This window comes from Diadema antillarum, unplaced genomic scaffold (genome assembly GCF_040938485.1).
Source record: "Diadema antillarum isolate AM-2024a unplaced genomic scaffold, OU_Dant_1.0 seq00000142_RagTag, whole genome shotgun sequence".
Taxonomy (NCBI): domain Eukaryota; kingdom Metazoa; phylum Echinodermata; class Echinoidea; order Diadematoida; family Diadematidae; genus Diadema; species Diadema antillarum.
The window spans coordinates 296,621-313,993 of record NW_027271218.1 but is presented as its reverse complement, the minus strand read 5'-3'; the positions used below and the strand labels follow the sequence as shown (position 1 = coordinate 313,993).

At 38.6% G+C, this 17,373-nt stretch overlaps 1 protein-coding gene across 1 annotated transcript; it reads right to left on the bottom strand.

The window, feature by feature from the left end:
* Positions 1-2,329: 2,329 nt before the first annotated feature.
* Positions 2,330-16,285, bottom strand: LOC139727679 (uncharacterized oxidoreductase YjmC-like). The gene is made up of 12 exons (XM_071638659.1): positions 16,248-16,285; positions 15,383-15,537; positions 13,284-13,348; positions 12,120-12,243; positions 11,375-11,490; positions 10,763-10,861; positions 10,241-10,306; positions 8,378-8,458; positions 7,038-7,145; positions 6,246-6,341; positions 3,486-3,596; positions 2,330-2,620 (listed from the first exon to the last, which is right to left on the bottom strand). The coding sequence occupies exons 1-12, from the start codon at positions 16,283-16,285 to the stop codon at positions 2,564-2,566; spliced, it is 1,116 nt and encodes a 371-aa protein (XP_071494760.1). The 3' UTR covers positions 2,330-2,563.
* Positions 16,286-17,373: the final 1,088 nt, after the last annotated feature.

Sequence of the window (17,373 nt, the reverse complement as noted above, 5' to 3'; positions counted from 1 at the left end):
CAAACATACAAAAATTTCGCAGTTTGATGGTTTCCATAAATACCAACTGTTTGTGAATATATATATATATATATATATATACATATATTTGAAAGTGTTTTATATATGTATACATACATACATAGCTTTTAGAAAACTTCTATCAACTATTTCAGAATTTCAGAATTCTATCATCATATTTTATACTCGAGTTGACTTCACGATTGTGTTATGTGACACATGTCTATTAAATAAAGCAGTTTTGTGAGCACTGGGCTCAAATTAACACCGTAAAGACATTGTACTCTGCTGAGTTAATACGCTGGATTGTGATGTTGAAAATATATGTACACATTTTTGAACAAATATGCAGGAGAACTTAATCAGGAAGGAAAATAAATTGAGTGCAAACATGTCAAAGGATAAATTTGGAAAATATGTTAAAATTTTCAGCAAGTCCAGATATATTCTCTTTAATATACTTAATCATCTGCACTATCTCACACTCCATCTACTGACATAGCATTAAAGTAAAAAACTTTTCTGGTACATTGCCCATCAAGGTATCTCTGAAAGTTACTTACAATATGTTTTCCATTTAAAAAAAAAAAAAAGTGCAACGATAATACAGTTACAGTGGAAACTCAATATAAGGAGAACTGATATAACAAAATACCTGATATAACAAACAAATTTCTCCAGTCCAAATAAATTTCTTTCTTTTGTTTTATATTGTTTCTAGACTATTGATAAAACAAAATATCTGGCATAAAGAACAAATTGTCTTGATCCAAAGGATCTTGTTACACTTGTTTCCACTGTGCCAACTTTTTCAGCATTATTTTAGCATCACTTCGTATTTCATAAAAGTTTAACTTCATTCACATTAGTTGTCTTATTATCCTCAATGATAAAACTATAACAAAAATAATATGCTTCACTGAAATGTGTATTATTGATTAAACTTGCAGAGGTAAATTTCTTGTTTGTGTGTATGATATTACAAAGCCCTTCCAGTTCGATCTGCTCTTATGCTTTGGGAACACAGTTTGCTAGATACTTCAGAAGAAGAAGTAGAAATTTGACCACACACATTAAAATCGGTACAAAGTTACCATGTAATAGAACAGTGTTTCTATTTCTACCTTTCTGATAGTTTACCTTCAGTTTATATCAAAGATAGCTTCAAGGTTGGATGACAACACTTAGCTGAGCTTGTCTGAGATCTGGACTCTGGGATCAAGGTCACAATTTCTGTGATCATGTTGTATCACACTAATTAGGCACAGATTCCAGTATGAGTACAATATGACTAATCATCACAGGCCTTGCAATTCTTGCAGTAATAATTCTTGCTACAATCACTGCATCGTAGCAGTGAATGAAATTAAGCTGAATGAACACATTTGAGGATAAAATTAGACTGTAAATGCTTATGTTTTAAATCAAATCTAAATCATGTATCACTTTGGCTGCTAAACTTATTCTAAAAATCACCAGCAGTATTCAAAACGCATGCACACAAAATGACAAAAAATTGAAAATGGACAAACACAGATGTTGCAACATATCCTGCATATATGTGATACTGACTTGACTTTTCAGCAAATTTGTTGGAATAACCTCTCGTATATATGTTCACAACACACAGTATTTGCTCACCAGTAGTGGCAACTTATGAAAGCAATTGATTGAGGTATTTAGCAGCAGAAAGCAATGAGCAATGGTATGTATGATTTCACAAAATGCTTGGTCCTACACATTCATATCGATGTCAGTCTAAAACCTGAATGGCAGTAACTCAACCCTTTCCTCCGTATGCTGTGACTGCTATAACTGTCCCATTTGTCTGAGAAAATAACCCTAATCTTCTTCATCACACACTGACGTTGGCAGCATGAAAGTCTAGCAATAGGACTAAAGGTACCCGTACACCTGTATCTCCGGGGTACCACTTCATAAAAGATGTGAGGATAGCAACTTTTGCTAGAACAGAAACATCTTGTATCAACAGCCAATCAGGAAGCATGGTTCTTGTCATTAGCACTTTACATTGTAGCACAAGTTGCTATCATGGTAACTTTTTATGAAATGGACCACCAAAGACACTAATTGTGCATTTGCATGTCGATTACATGAAAATCTTCATTTCATGAGATTTAGAACACAGCAATAAGCGAATCAAAAACAAACAGTAATACACACACTATTACAGGAAAATTGTGCGATACATCGATGGAAGACACATATTGGCTAATGAAATACATTTCAATGATTTCTGCGCAATCATAATCACATTTATATCACATATTAAATGAGTTGATGAGGAGCACATTTAAAAGCAGTCCATCTTTCATCATTACCACTTGTCAATTAAAACCACACACCACTTATAACTCAATGAATATGAAAACCAGCCGCAGGTGAGGCCAGAACCTAATCATCATGTTTTAAGCTACTGATTTCTAGGCAATTGTTAGATCCTTTCTCCTTGCAGGGGACATCATCTCACAGTTGCCATAGAACCCAGGAAGCAGACAAAGAAAAAGGGAGAATCAGCTTCCCCGGGTAGTGCTGATTGTGCTTAGGTCGAGGTCACTCTCTGTATGGGGTCAACCTTGAGCTTGGTAGCCAGTGCATCCTGGGAAGATAAAGATAGAGAGGAAGGGATGTTTGAAGGGGAGGGGGATGGGGGAGGAGGGGAGGCGGAGGGGGATGGGGGGAAGAGATGAGATGAGGAGGGTGACAGAAGGAAACGAGAAGAAATGTTGTAAGGATGGGAAGGGGATCGGGGAACAGGATTAAGGGAGGAGGGATTGGGTGGGTGGGGAGGAGATTAAAGGGGGAATGGGAGATGATGGGGTGGAGAAGAAATAAGAGGAAGAATGGGAGGGGAGGGCAAGGTGGAGGAGAGGGCAAGGTGGAGGGGTGAGAGTGAGGGGGGAGTGGATGGGGAAAGGGATAGGGATGAGATTGGAGAGAGAACAGAAGGGAGAGAGAGCAATGGAGGGAGGGGGAGGGAGGATGGGGCAGATGGAGGGGAAAGGATTGCATGGAAATTAAAGAGATGGCAAGAGAGAGATATAAGAAGGGAAGGTTGATTGTAAAATAGTTCATAATACCAAATCCACTCTAAGAAATTGCAATAACAAGCACCCAGCCAGCCATCTAGTTGCAAAGAAATAAGAACAAAATGATTTGTAACTACACACCAACTTACTAATGAAACTAATAAACATTTAATCTAATTTTAACACTAAAGAAACAGCTCAGACCATGCTTGGCAATCCACACTTTCAACAAAGTCAGTTTCACCCAATCATTGTTATAAGCAGTAAATATAGGGCAAATGTACTGGAATTTCTGACTAGCTGAACAATTAAGTATATAAAGATATAGATATACAATAATTTCGGGTCCGGTACTAGTATTTCAAATTCAGTGTGATTAAATTTTCTTTATACCTGTGTACGTTGTAATGGAAGTGTGAACATGCCCTTACTCACCATCTGTTTGAGTAGGTTGTGATGATAATGTAGGCCGCCATCCTTGGCTACTTTAGCCATGTGTTGCCTCTCTGGGTCTCCAGCTACCAGAACCTCTGTCTCACCCTCAGCCTGTTTCAGTGAAACGTTGAGAGGAAGCCATCTTAGTTAAAAGACTTCATCCCTTTCACAGTTCAGTGATAGATTAAAAGTCCTCACCACAGAGCAAGAATGCAAGTGTTCACACATCACAATCAGGGAGACTCTAAACAGCAATCAGGGTAACACTCGTGTGTTGTGTGCATCTCAATGGGTAAAAGCTTTAATTCCTTATCCTTTTTCTTCTCTTTTATCTTGTCTTTCACCTTTTTTAGACCTCCTAAATCTCCTCCATCTCATTCATCCTCATTCCATCTCTTGTCCTTTGCTTCTTCCAGCTTCATCTCCTAATCCTCCATAGCTTCTTTTTCTTCTACTCATTATCATCCTTTATTCTTTTCCTCCTCCTCTCCATTGCCTCTCCAGACCTCCAAACCTTTCTGACAAAAAAATAAACTAGAAATGTCGCTATGGCGACTGATGCCTCCGCCATAATGCATGATTCTCCCAATAGGCTAATAGTACAATGTCTTCACAATGTGTGATCCATGATATTTTCACATACAATTGTAACTGGCAAAATATTGAAATGACAGGTTTGTCAGAAATGTCTTGAACCGGGTTTGCTTTAATCTTCTAAGAGTGCAGGTACACATATTTGGGGAATTGAGACTTTTTACTTGAATTCTGACAGACCTTTTTATAAGTTTGTGCATTGAGTAATTTAATTTCCAAGGTATGAAGAAAGAGTGTAATGACGGTACAAAATGGATTTTTTTTTTTTTTTTGGGGGGGGTGGGGGAACATTGAAACCTGGTCTTTGACCCTTAACCTTTGACCTTTGACCTTCTGGCTGGAAATTTCCCAGAGAATCTCCATTAGGTAATGCATGTATTAAGTTTTGAAACTAATTATGCAAGCATTGCATACTAGTATATGAGGGAAATAGTAAAATTTTGAGATGACCTTGACCTTTGATGCCTGACTATTGACCCATGACCCTAAATTCCCTAGATAATCCCTGCCAGTCAGTACAAGCGTATTTACCAAGTTCCATGAAGATACATTGAACCATTTGCGAGAAAAATGATATTGCAACATTTTCACCTAACCTTTGACCTTTTGACCTTTGACCTTATGACATGAAACTCTCTCTGGAGAATCTTTACGCAGTAGTACATGTCCACACCAAGTTTCAAGAAAATACCTTCGGGCATAGATATGGGGGAAATTGCAACATTTGTAGCATTTGACCTTGACCTTTTGACCTTCGACCTCTTGCAAATGTCACTAAAATCTACTCAACTAATTGTCCCATCATACATCATCCTTGGACCAAGTTTGGTGAAAGCTGCTTCATCCAGTTTTGAGTTATCACGTAAACCAGGGCTCGACACTAACAGTGGCCCGGTGGCCCGGGGCCACCAAAAATGAAAGTCGGGCCACCAAATTTCAAAAAAGGGCAAATTTGGTGGCCCGCCTTGGGCCACTAAAATTTTGTGAAAAGTATGTCAATAAATTTGTAACTGTTTGCGCTAGAAATTAGCAGTTAAATTTGTTCAAAGGATGGATGAAAAGGACTGAATGAATGCCTGAGAGTGAGTGTTGCAAGTTTGTTGAAGTTTATTTATGAGTAGATATGTCCAACTTCTAATTCTTACTATCATAAATCTTAAATATTTGACTCATTAAAAAAAGAAGGACTTTTAATGTTTTTCATTGGTTTTTTTTTTTCGGGACACCAAATTTTTCTCTCGGGCCACCAAAAATTTGAAATTTAGGATTTCGGTGGCCCAATCGGGCCACCAAGCAAAAAAATTAGTGTCGAGCCATGCGTAAACAGATAAATTTTAGGATTTGACCTTGATCTTTGACCTTTGACCTCTGTCCGATTTCACTGAAAAACTAATCAAGTAATTGTCCCATCATACATCATCCTCCAAGAAAGTTTGGTTAAATTTGCTCTATCCAGTCTTGAGTTATTGCGTAAACGGATACAATTTCATGATTTGACCTTTGACCTTTGACCTTTAGCCAATTTCACCCAAAATCTAATCAAATAATTGTCTCATCATACTTCATATTTGGACCAAGTTAATGGGGAAAGTAAAGTAAATATTACTCAAGTTATCGCGTAAACGAAAGCGGACTGACGTACGGACGGACGGACAACCCGAAAACATAATTATTTTTCTGCCTCCGGCACCACTTCGTGGCGGAGGCAGAAAAATAAAAAATTGATGATTTTGCTCAAAAATAGGAAAGAAAGAGCAGCTCCCATTGGAGTGTGTATCAAAATTATCAAGATATATATGAAACTCCTACTGGAACAAGAGGTGGTAATGGCATGAATTCTGATTAATTCCTCCAAATTCAGAATGTTTGGGAGGTCTACCTCTTCTTACTTCTAGTCATCATCAATGATTCATCTCCTTTTCCATCTCCTTTTCCTCATCCTACCCATTCTCCTCCTTACCTCCTCCTCATCATCCTACCCCTCTTCCTTTGCCTCTTTCTCCTTTGCCTATTACCTCCTTCTACTCATCATCACCCTTCAAACTTTTTCTCTTCCTCCTCCTCTTCCTCCTCCACTGCCTCTTGTTCATTCTACTCATCATCAATCATCCTTTCTTCTTCTCTTAGTCTTTCTCCTCCTCCTCTTCTTCTTTCTATTTTACTCACCGGCTCTGCTCCCCTGCACATGGCCATCAGCTCACCAAGTCTCCCAGAGAACCCTGGGGCGAAAGCCTCCGTGTTGATGGCCACAAAACACTGGCCCTGACCAGGTGAAGAGAGAAAACCAATCCAGAGTATTCCAAATGAAGATGGTGCACATTACCATGGTTGCTAAATCTCAAATACATTCTTCTGAAATGTGCATGTGTTCACTACCTTTCCTTTCTTTATGATTTCTGAACACTTGGGTAAAAGAAATGAAGTAAAAATAGAAAACTGAGATGATATAAAGTCAAGCTGTAGTGCTTATCAAGTGATGTTGTCAAATGTGTGATGTGATACTGATCTGCACATACACTGAGACAGAAACATTTTTTGATTTCAATGGATTATAGAACTGGCATAGCACCAATCACTAATTTTCTGTGTGCATACATAGATTGAAAATTTTTATGAATTCCTTTGATCATGCATGATGTCACTGTGTGTGTGTCTATTTCCCATGGAGATGCCAACCTTGTAAATGACATTGCAGTATGAAAAAAAAAAAAATGTATTTTTGGTGGAAAAACAGTATTTCTACTTTTCCTGCAATAGACACAATGTGATTTTTAAAAAATTGCAATAAGCAGTATTTTCCATGAAATCTGCAGCATTTTGGGTAAAAAATAAAAAATTGAACACTGCAAAAAATCAGAAAAAGATGTAGCAGATCGCATCTTTGACCCTAAATCTTAATTCAATATATGAAGAAAAGGGAAAAATGCAGGCAATGGAAAAAAAAAAAAAAAGACTCACGAGATCTGCAACCCGGTCATTGACCTTCCACTTCCTGACATTGGGCCCAAATTGTGCCCCGCCTAAGATACCACAGAAGATGTCCACCATCATGGCCAGACCGTACCCCTGAGGAGGGAGAAGGGACAGGGAAAGATGGAGGTAGGAGGTCCAGTCAATGATAATCTCAGATAGAGGTACAACTATCAAGAGGCTGTCCTCTTGCCAGTCAGCCCAGATTTCTCGATACCAATTACCATCAAAGAGGGGGTTATGTAACTCTCCTATTAATCCTTATTCTATCAAAGATACCTCGAGAATCTTAGGCTACATTTTTAATATCGAACTTCAGAGACAGATTCATGCTTCAAAACGTGTTTGGAATGGTGTTTGCGAATGTGCTTTGAAACGCAATTCTCAGGTGCCACATTTGTCTAACCATCATACAATTGCGATTCGAGGGCTTGCACCGTTCAACCCAAGAAATAAAGGTCAACTGCGTACTACCAAACGTGCCTCATCATTCACACACAAATAATGGGTATAAAACACAACCGGAAACATCTGGGAATTGACCTTGAGATATAAACGCGTTTCAAAACGACCTTTGAAGGGTGTACCAAATTGGCATTTCTAAAAGTGTTTGAAATAAACACGGTAAGGTTTATCTAACCCCCGAAAATGCCTCAAACGTGTTTAGGATCATGATTCTGCCTCAGATTTTTTTTTAGATGCACGGACCCTCAAGGTAGGAATGAGGCAAGTATCAACTTGGAGTGGGTTGTGAAGAGGGGGCTACTTGTGAAGCTACTGTGGCTCAGAATAAAACCAAGGACCTCATTCAAAGTGAATCTCATGCAGCTCGTTGGGGAACAACATTGCTACGGCACGATCAATCATCACATTTGAAGCATTCTGTATACCTACATATTACTGAAATGGGAGGGCTTTTCAGGAATAAAAGTCGGGTATGTAAACCTTTATTTTACGCTTTGATCTCAAAATACTCCAACAAAACTCGTCATCAATGCACATTGCATCAATGAGACAAGTTTATTGAGAGACCCTTTCAATCTATCGCACCCAAATTCAAAATTGTGAAAGATTAATCTTGAGCCCTTGTGAGTTAACCATGTTTTGCCTTTAAATTTGTATATGCGTTGTCAACACTGAAAAAAAAAAAAGACTACAAACACTCATGACATCACAGTCGGGCCACAATGTAAAGAAAATATAAAGAAAATTAAACATATTTTTTTAAAGCATAATATAACATAAAAATGCTTGACTTAGCTCGGCAGAGGGGAAGATCATATGAGATGAACTACTATGATATTGACCAACCGGGTTTCTGCACTCACCTTGTAGCCGCCGGATATCTCTGACCCGCCCAGTGGTAGCAGGCCTCCACCTGCTATAACTGACTTGGGATCATTGGACTCCTGTGGAGGAATCACAGATTACGAAGAGCAGCGTTACAGACGATGGCATGGTGAGGGATGCATGCAGTTGTCATAGCAACAAAAGAATGTAAAGATGATGATGATAAAGACAAACAAGAGTAAATTTGACGGTGAATATAATGATGATGATGATGTTGATGGTGATGGTGATGATGATGGTAATAAAGAAGATAATCAGAACAGCAATGATGATGATGATGATCACAAAATGATGACAATGGAGATGACAAGAATGAAATATTGAAATAAGAGTACAACTGATGATGGCAAGTGTGATCATGACAAATGGTGCTGATAATGATGCAAAACGTAACACTTGATGTGACAACAAAACAGGATAATGAAATGGAAACAAAAATGATATTGGTGAAGAAAATGAGCTTGATCAGGAATAAAAGGAAAATGAGCAGATGGTGAGAACAGAAATGCCTCTAGTCAAAGAAAAATAAATTTATACTCTGAAGTGATTGACATGCTCAACCTTTTGCCATTGAAAAACGTGATTAGTACAAACACTCACAACTCATGTTAGATTTTGTACAAGACTTCGGCAAAATATTCAATGGTAGCATAGATAGAGACTCAGAAAAGCCTACCGGCATTTTATCAGCCAGGCTGTCTGGTGATGAGAAGAAAACAAAGCAGACAAAATCTGAAGAGACATCCTTCAAAGGCACCATATTCGTGATCTCTACCATTCACAGTGGTGGATGTATTATAAAAATCCTCTATTACTGGCATGTATCTGCCCGTGTGTTTTACTTGCCACAAACTGCATAGATATTCAGAAACTATCTACCAGGTAACAAAGAATGGGGCTGACGCACTCTTCTTATAATCAGAACAAAATGACAATGCCTATCATGATAATGATGTTGTTACACATGGGTTGGGTTATTCCACTTTCCATATATATGTGACTCTGCACCTCAAAACAAACAAAAAGTCGCCAGACATGAATTTTTAGTTAAGACCATATTCTAAAAGAGCAGACTTTAAGCTTTAAAATGATGTATAACTCAAGTCAAATGGACTCTCCTAACCTATCTAAATATTGGAAAGAAAGCACAAACTCAGGAAAAGTGTGAACTGAGAAAAGAGGCTTTGAAGTACGGTGTCTATTCAAGCGCTTAATCTTTGCTAAACCGTGCTGGCTGTGCGATGAATGGGACAAAAAACAGGAAGTAAACCACCAGAGTAACAACAATGAAGGGATTATCAGATTAAACTGAAATTAAGCATGCCTTATTAACACATTCTGTCCATAATTTATGCCAACTTTCAAAGCAGTAGCACTATCCTTTCAAAAGTTATTAGAGTTGAAAGTGAAGAGTGTGGACAAGGTGTTTCAGAAATGAAAAAGGGATTCTAAAGACACACCTAATCACACTATTCTACCAAAAATGTTCGAGATAAACTGCTAAAAAACACACTTTCCTACCGGTTTTATGATACCAAATTTTAGCATAATGTAAAAGAAGACCCGCTCTTTCAGAAAATATGAAAAAGTCAAGTTCGGCTAGGTTGACCCATTTCACTTATTTTCAGTCCTCACGCAAAATCAGTGTGTGCGACTTTATGTTCGTTTTGAGGTGCACAGTCACATATGGGAGAGATTTCATTGAGCGCCACTGAGCAAGTCAAAGCTAGCTGGGTGTATAGGTACATTCAAAAGTAATGGGTTAGTCCTGCCTGAATGCAGGACCTTAACTCCCCTCCCCCTTAATGGAATTATCTCCCAGCCAAGAATGATTCACTCACCCTCCCTGTTGCATCGCATCCCCACCCATTGGGGATTGGAATCTCCTTGACTGCATTCAACTCGATCTACAACCAACACAGAAATGAACAATTCATCTGTTTTTAAACACAAATACATGACCTGAAGAACTACAAGCTCTAATCAAGTGAAGCTTCCACTTTCTTTGCAGAACAAGAAAACTTGACAAGAACAATCCATTGAGAAAAAGTAAACAACAAAAGACTTAGCAGAACTGATTACGTGCAATATAGTTCTATGAAAGAAGGGGAAAAAATGATCGGAATAGATCAGACTTGAAAGGACAATATCATATATTAATTCAAGACTTCACAAAATCAATATATGCAAACATAGGATAGTTGAGAAAGAAGTACACTCTCTTTCTCTGATAAATTGTGAGGAAATAATTGTATATATCGGAAAATTTTCCTTCAACTCTGAGAAAAAAAAAAGCATTCCCTTTTCTTGACTTTGGTCTACATTTTCAATAAAACTCTTTCAAATTTGTCAGAGGGACTTACCTTTCCTAAAGCCACAGTGGAAGTGGCCATGTCCAGCACATACCCATCACCATTTTGGGCCGGTGCACCACAAGAAATGGGGTTGGTTCCAAACATAGGCTTCAAAGATAAAGGAAATATCAAACACATTAATGAAACAGACAGCATGAAAAAAGTGTATTGTAAGACTAGAAATTCTAGAGGGGTGGAAATTTTCACAAATTTTCCTTGACAAGAAGCTAGTACGAAATTGAATTGCAGAAATGTTTTTCTCATTATACGTACAATGTACCCGTATTATCATTTTATATATTTGACATAATGTAGGGGTAGGACTAATACAGCTGTGTTATTGGTATTTTTCTCTATGTTCGATAGTCCTGTAGCATGAATGAATTTGCTGCCGCGAGCAGACCAGTTACAAGTCTGTTTAATAGCTGTGTTCAAACAAACATTATCTATAATCACACTAGCTTGCATCATTACCCTCCATGGTATTTATAGTCTATCAGCTGCGTTCACACTCCCCATACCTATTATGTTTTGAAATAGTTTGCACCAATGATGACCTGCAATAATACAGTGAGCTTTGCAGATCTGTTCACACTTCATCCACTCTGCCATCACACTAACCTTCCGCGCCCTTGTCGGCACAACCAGCGGCGATGTGTTTGTAAAACTCATTCCGATCATTCCTTGCTCCATGCACCTCAAGGTGTACCAACCTGCTATGCTGTAATGATTTGAACCTGGAGGAGAGAAAAAAAAATGAATTGCAAGATGCAGGGAAGCAAGCCAAGGCATACACTTCAGGAACGATGAGTGGCTTTCCATTTGAGAAAAAAAGGGAAATGTAGACGATATCAAAGATACATAAAGTGACAACACTTAGCTAACAATGCACACTGGCACGGGCATATTGGCCCGTATTATGAACCGTATAAAAATCCGCTTAAAATCCTTAACTGAATCCTTTTCGACCCCTATTGACCCGTGTCAACCTGCTTCGACCCATACTGACCCGGATGTAAACCTTGTCATCATCTGTTGCATGAAGGGAATGCGTTATACGGCAAGGGTCCAGACAGTTTTACGATGTGGGTTGCAGCAAGTCAATGAGAGTCAATGCGGTTCGAACCGCGTCAATTCGGATATCAATACAGAATTCAAATCCGCGAGAAAATTTTGGACATGACCAAAAAATTTGCACCGCCGTATTGTAGCCCGCGGAATCCATCAGGAATTGACATGGGATACGACGTGGGTCAATGCGGATCTCTACAGCTTGAACAGGGTCGATACGGTTTTAATTCCTTATGGACCCGGTTCGAAATCCGGCCGTGTGTGACTGTATTACACGGATTGAGGGCATACAGACCTTTCGCGACGACCCAGCCAATGCCGGCTTCTCTTGCTTTCTGTATGGCCAGGTCCGTGCAAAACTTTCCCACCACGGGGCCCAGGAGGTTCCGTCCATCAACCCAAGCCGTGCCCGCCATTTCCTTCAGAAACAAAAGCCAAGCCAAGCCAAGCCAAACAAATAGGGCTACAAGTCAATGTACTACACAATGGGCAATTGGATATTGTTCTTTGCTTTCTTGTATACTAAATGGTACTGTAAAAGTGGGTATTTTTGAATGAGAAATTTTTCGCACTCAGCTGGGTAAGACAAATTTCACGTTTTTGATTCCTCGTAATCAGGACATTAATTATTGGAACATGTAGCATGCAAAATTACTCGCACGCTTATATTTTCACGCTAGCTTCTGGATGGTGGAAAATGCATGAAAATTTCCACTTTAACAGTAGGAATCATTTATAAACAGCTGTAGAATGCATGTAAAATCCTGATTAAATGCATGCTCTGATAAAATCCTTGTTGCAGGAGTTCTCTATCTCTTGTAATTATTCTTTGTGCAATGTCATGGGCCTCTGCTATCAACCAATCTGTCTATATAAATATGCATAATACATTCCAACATAAGCAAATAGATCAAACAACTTAAATACAAAATGATGTCATTCTACCCTTTTACTATGGTATTACAGGTAGAAAGTATAATGAGGCGGTGCTTGTACAGAGAAAGTGAGATAAAGAATTGGGGAGGAGGGGGAGAAAAAATACACAATGCATCAAGTACTGTTTTGGAACATGAGTATGAAAGAGCAGGACAATTGCAATTTAATTCAATTTCATACATGTGGTTCCATACATTTTGCACATAACTGTGTGTCTTGTTGATGCTCTTTTAGTTGTTTGGTTTTATTGTTGTTGTTATTACTGTAGTAGTCACTGCTGTTGTTGTTCACTTTGTCATGACACTTATTCAATATGCTAATTCTCAACCAAGCTATCACACTCATTACCAGCATTTTGGAGAAATGTTTGACCTTGGAAAGCATTATATTACGTGGGATATTTTTCCATGATTTCTTTTTTTCTGAGTGAAGGATGTTTATTTGAATAGAACAGAATATATGGAGGAGATGGATTGAAAACTGTGCAGATAAAATGTGAAATAAAAGGAGAACAATTCCTCACTTTCAGCACAACTGGTTGTCCGTCTTTCTCCGTCATGCCTCCTTCGACGTCGTTGACGTACATTTCTGCCGTACATGTGGAAGAAAGAATTTCATACCGAAGATCACATGAAATATTTCAAATGGCAAGTTCCTCATTTCAAAAACATGGGAATGTGAGACAAGATGAATGGCAGGTTTTTTGACACCTCATGGCTCCTACTCCTCCAGTCTATATCATTTTCATTGTATTGTAAACATCGGATGCGGAAATCTTAATATGCAATAGAAATATAGTCAACCCCATTTGAAATATCTTTATTTTTTTTTTATTTGATTCAATTTCAGTTTATTGATTTCATAAAAGCAATACAGCCCAATATTTTATGTACATTAATCAAATGTCGAGGAAACCACTAAAAGCCAGTGGCTAGTAGAGCCAGTGGCTGTCATTCCCTTTACAGAAATACATAAAACAATATGACAAGACTGAAGAAAATGCATCAACTCAAGCAATATTCAACTTTTGCATAAAACGTACAGAGGAATAATGAACGTAAGGCTATGAATGCAAATAAATTCTCATTTTCATTGACTAAGCTCATTATTTGTCACTGACATATATGCGTAACAGGGATTATGAGTAACGCAATGTACATGCAATGTTTGCGATCCAGCCCAAGCTATTAAACTTCACACAGGGTTCAAGCAATCGGAAACTGACGGTAAATCAGTCACTATTCCCTGCAAGCTTAGCACAGATATGAGCCCCCTGTCCAAATTGCAGACAAGCAAACAAATAGCAGGGTGTATGTAGCATATCCACTAACTGTGATAGTGGGGCAGATATGTGAAAAAGATGCTCACATCCGGCGGAAAGTATGAAATTTTGCATATAGGGGTATTTTGGGGCGCTGATTTCAAAAATTGCCGGATCCAAGAGATCTGGCCACGGGGTCGGCCGCCATTTTGAATTCCAATATGGCCGCCGTCAATGATCCCTATCTTCAGTTCTGAATGGCATTGGAATTTGATACATAAAAGCATGGTGATATGATGACTTCAATAACGGACTTATTTCATATGTCTGACAAGCTGCACGGCAGCCAATTTGAATTTTTATACAAAGTTGTCATGTTGGAGTGTTGAAAATCTCTATCTCGGGTTTGTAAATTAGGCTACCTGATTGAGCGCGCGTTTGTAACTGATTGAGTGCGCGCTGCTGTATTTACATTGTGACGTCAGTGAAAGGTGCATTATGCTTCCTTTTTGCTGCACTTTTTGACATGCCCGTGAATGTTAAGTCTTGGTGTTTGTCTTCGTAGCCACATTGGAATTCAAAATAGCAGGCATTGCGTTTGTCAGACACATCACATTAGTTAGTATTTTAACTCAGTATGTTAAAATACTTGTTTACACCTAATTTCAGCGTCACTCACCACTTAGAAATCGAGATAAGGTTTTTGAATATTTCGTCGAGGCGGCCATTTTGGAATTCAAAGTGGCGGCCATTCGTTGTTTGTCAGACACTTCAAATCAATCTGTTATCAAATTCAATATGTCAAAACGCTCATGTGTACCAAATTTTGGTGCCACAGGTCATTCAGAACTGAAGATAGGGATCTTTAGATTTGTTTTGTGATGGTGGCCATATTGGAATTCAAAATGGCGGCCGACCCCGTGGCCAGATCTCTTGGATCCGGCAATATTTGAAATCAGCGCCCCAAAATACCCCTATATGCAAAATTTCATACTTTCCGCCGGATGTGAGCATCTCGGCCAAATTTTGTTACATATCTGCCCTACTATGAGTCTTTAACATCAGTGTGGCTGAACATAATGTGGTACATGACAGCAAATTGCAAAGGGAATGCTTATTTAATACTAGATAAACTACCACAAATTTATCAATCAGTTGCAAAATAATTCAATTATATGAAACTTGACTACTAAAGAGTGACTGCAAAAAAAAAACACACAAAAAAAAGAAGCTGGTGGCTTGTGATAAGACTATGATATTAACCCTTTTTTGTGCTTTGAGTGCAATTGCCACAGAAAACCCTAAACATCATGCACACTGTCCAAAGTCTCTGGTACAGAAATGATATAGTGAGGACCTACCTAGTCTGTTCATGCCATGGCTATAGTGCCCTCTGTGGTCAGCGCAGGCCAGCACCTCAGCTAGGACGGCGCAGTGGTCAGGATTCGCCCCCGTGGCCAACATACATCTCTTCATGAAAGATTCGGCTTCGGCAACTGCTACCGTGCTGTAGTCACTACAAAAGAACCCCAAAGGGAATGTGTAGGTATAGGTTAGAAACTTGTCAGTAAATAGAATGGGACAAATTTGCCTGAGCAGTTGATGTACCTTAATTAAATGAACACACATGCAGTCATGCACACACATATCATAGTAACGAAGCAGATTGGTGCTACAACAAGCCTACTAGCGCACTTGCTCTCTAGAGGCAATAATTAAAATTTATGGTTGGGCAAGTACAAAGGAATAAACACTAGCCTTTGCCTGTCTTGAGCATGGACACAATGCACATATCAATGCAGAGTGGGTTTTTGACTTTATAGTTTCTGGAAAGATTTCAGGTACTTCTATATGAAATGTGCTACTCTTCCTGAAGAAGTTGTAACACTAATCCACATTTAATAGCATACTGTTGTCTGGAACATACAGAATAGGATTTCATGTGCTATTTCAGGGGATTACAAGTCCATTAATGCAAATTCTTAAAAATTTTCTTAAACAGCATTTTAAACCCTAGATGCAGGAATCATATTCTATATTCCCTCAGATTGTAAACATAGATAATCATCAATATGGAATCATGCAAGTACTACAAAAGCTGCTGATCGGCAAGCACGGGGGAAGTGCCCAGGTCGACCAGTACAATCTTTCCTTCACAGATACAGTACATTGTATCATGAATGTTTCTTTCTATAGATCTAGAACTGGGCTACTGACAGAGCACACCGTGCCATGCCACAGACCAAAGAGGACAGGTTATACATTTAGGCAAAAAAAAAAAAAAATTTGTATTGGCGTAACCCGCCCGACCCTAAAAAAAACCCCGACCCTGAACTTTTCAGAAAAAGAAAAGGAAATACATCGTTTTTACCGAGAGAGGGCGCAACACGGGTTTGCGAATTATCAACAACAACAACAGTTGGTGTCAGAAAATGGCCGCGCAGTACAGCGTGTCGGCGACCGGCAAGTCCGGTTCGAAGATTTTATTTAATATTATTCGGAGAATCGATTTGTCTGTGGCGCTGGGTGATTTAGCCCAGGAATTTGTTCGTTTGTATTCTGACCAGTATGTCGTGACGGCTTTTAAACCGGTGATATAACAAACTTTGGATGCAACAGACCCTCTCTATCGAATGGGGTTTTGTTAAATTATATGAGTTTTACATGTAAAATACAGGTAGCAAAGAAAAAAAAAAAAATCCGCCCGCCCGACCCTATTTGAAAATCTCATGTTACGCCAATACAACATACTTTTTTTTTTTTGGCCTTAGGGTAGGGCAGAAATGTATGAATGTAAACCGCTAGTAAAAAGCACTTGATATGTAGATGGCACAAAAGAACTGTCACAAGGTGTACACTCTTCACACACAATTACACACACAGCAAGTAGTGACAACAAACTAATTTGCACTTATATTATACACAGTAAGTAGGCATCAGGTTTTTCTATTTAGAAAAAATAAAACAAAAAACAAATGAAACTACAGAATCTGCATGGGAGTGGCCTATAGGCTATGTGCAGAGATTACGAAAGTCGAACAATAAACCCATGAAAGGTGTCAAGCCTTACACACTGATGTTATACAGATTATACATCTATAGGACTAAACACTCCTTGGAGAAAAACAAAACAAAACAAAACTTAATAAAATCAGAGAAGGTGATTTGGGATGCAACCTGACACTAAAAAGTTAGCCAACAATCAGGAGAAGTAGTAATTTTGCACACTTTTAATCACATTTCTCTGTAAGGCAAGCAAAGTAAATGCAGCTTAAAAGCATGATGCCATTCCATTAGTGTAGTTGCATCAATTCTTTCTTCTTCTGATATTTTTTTTTGTTCCAAACTTGGA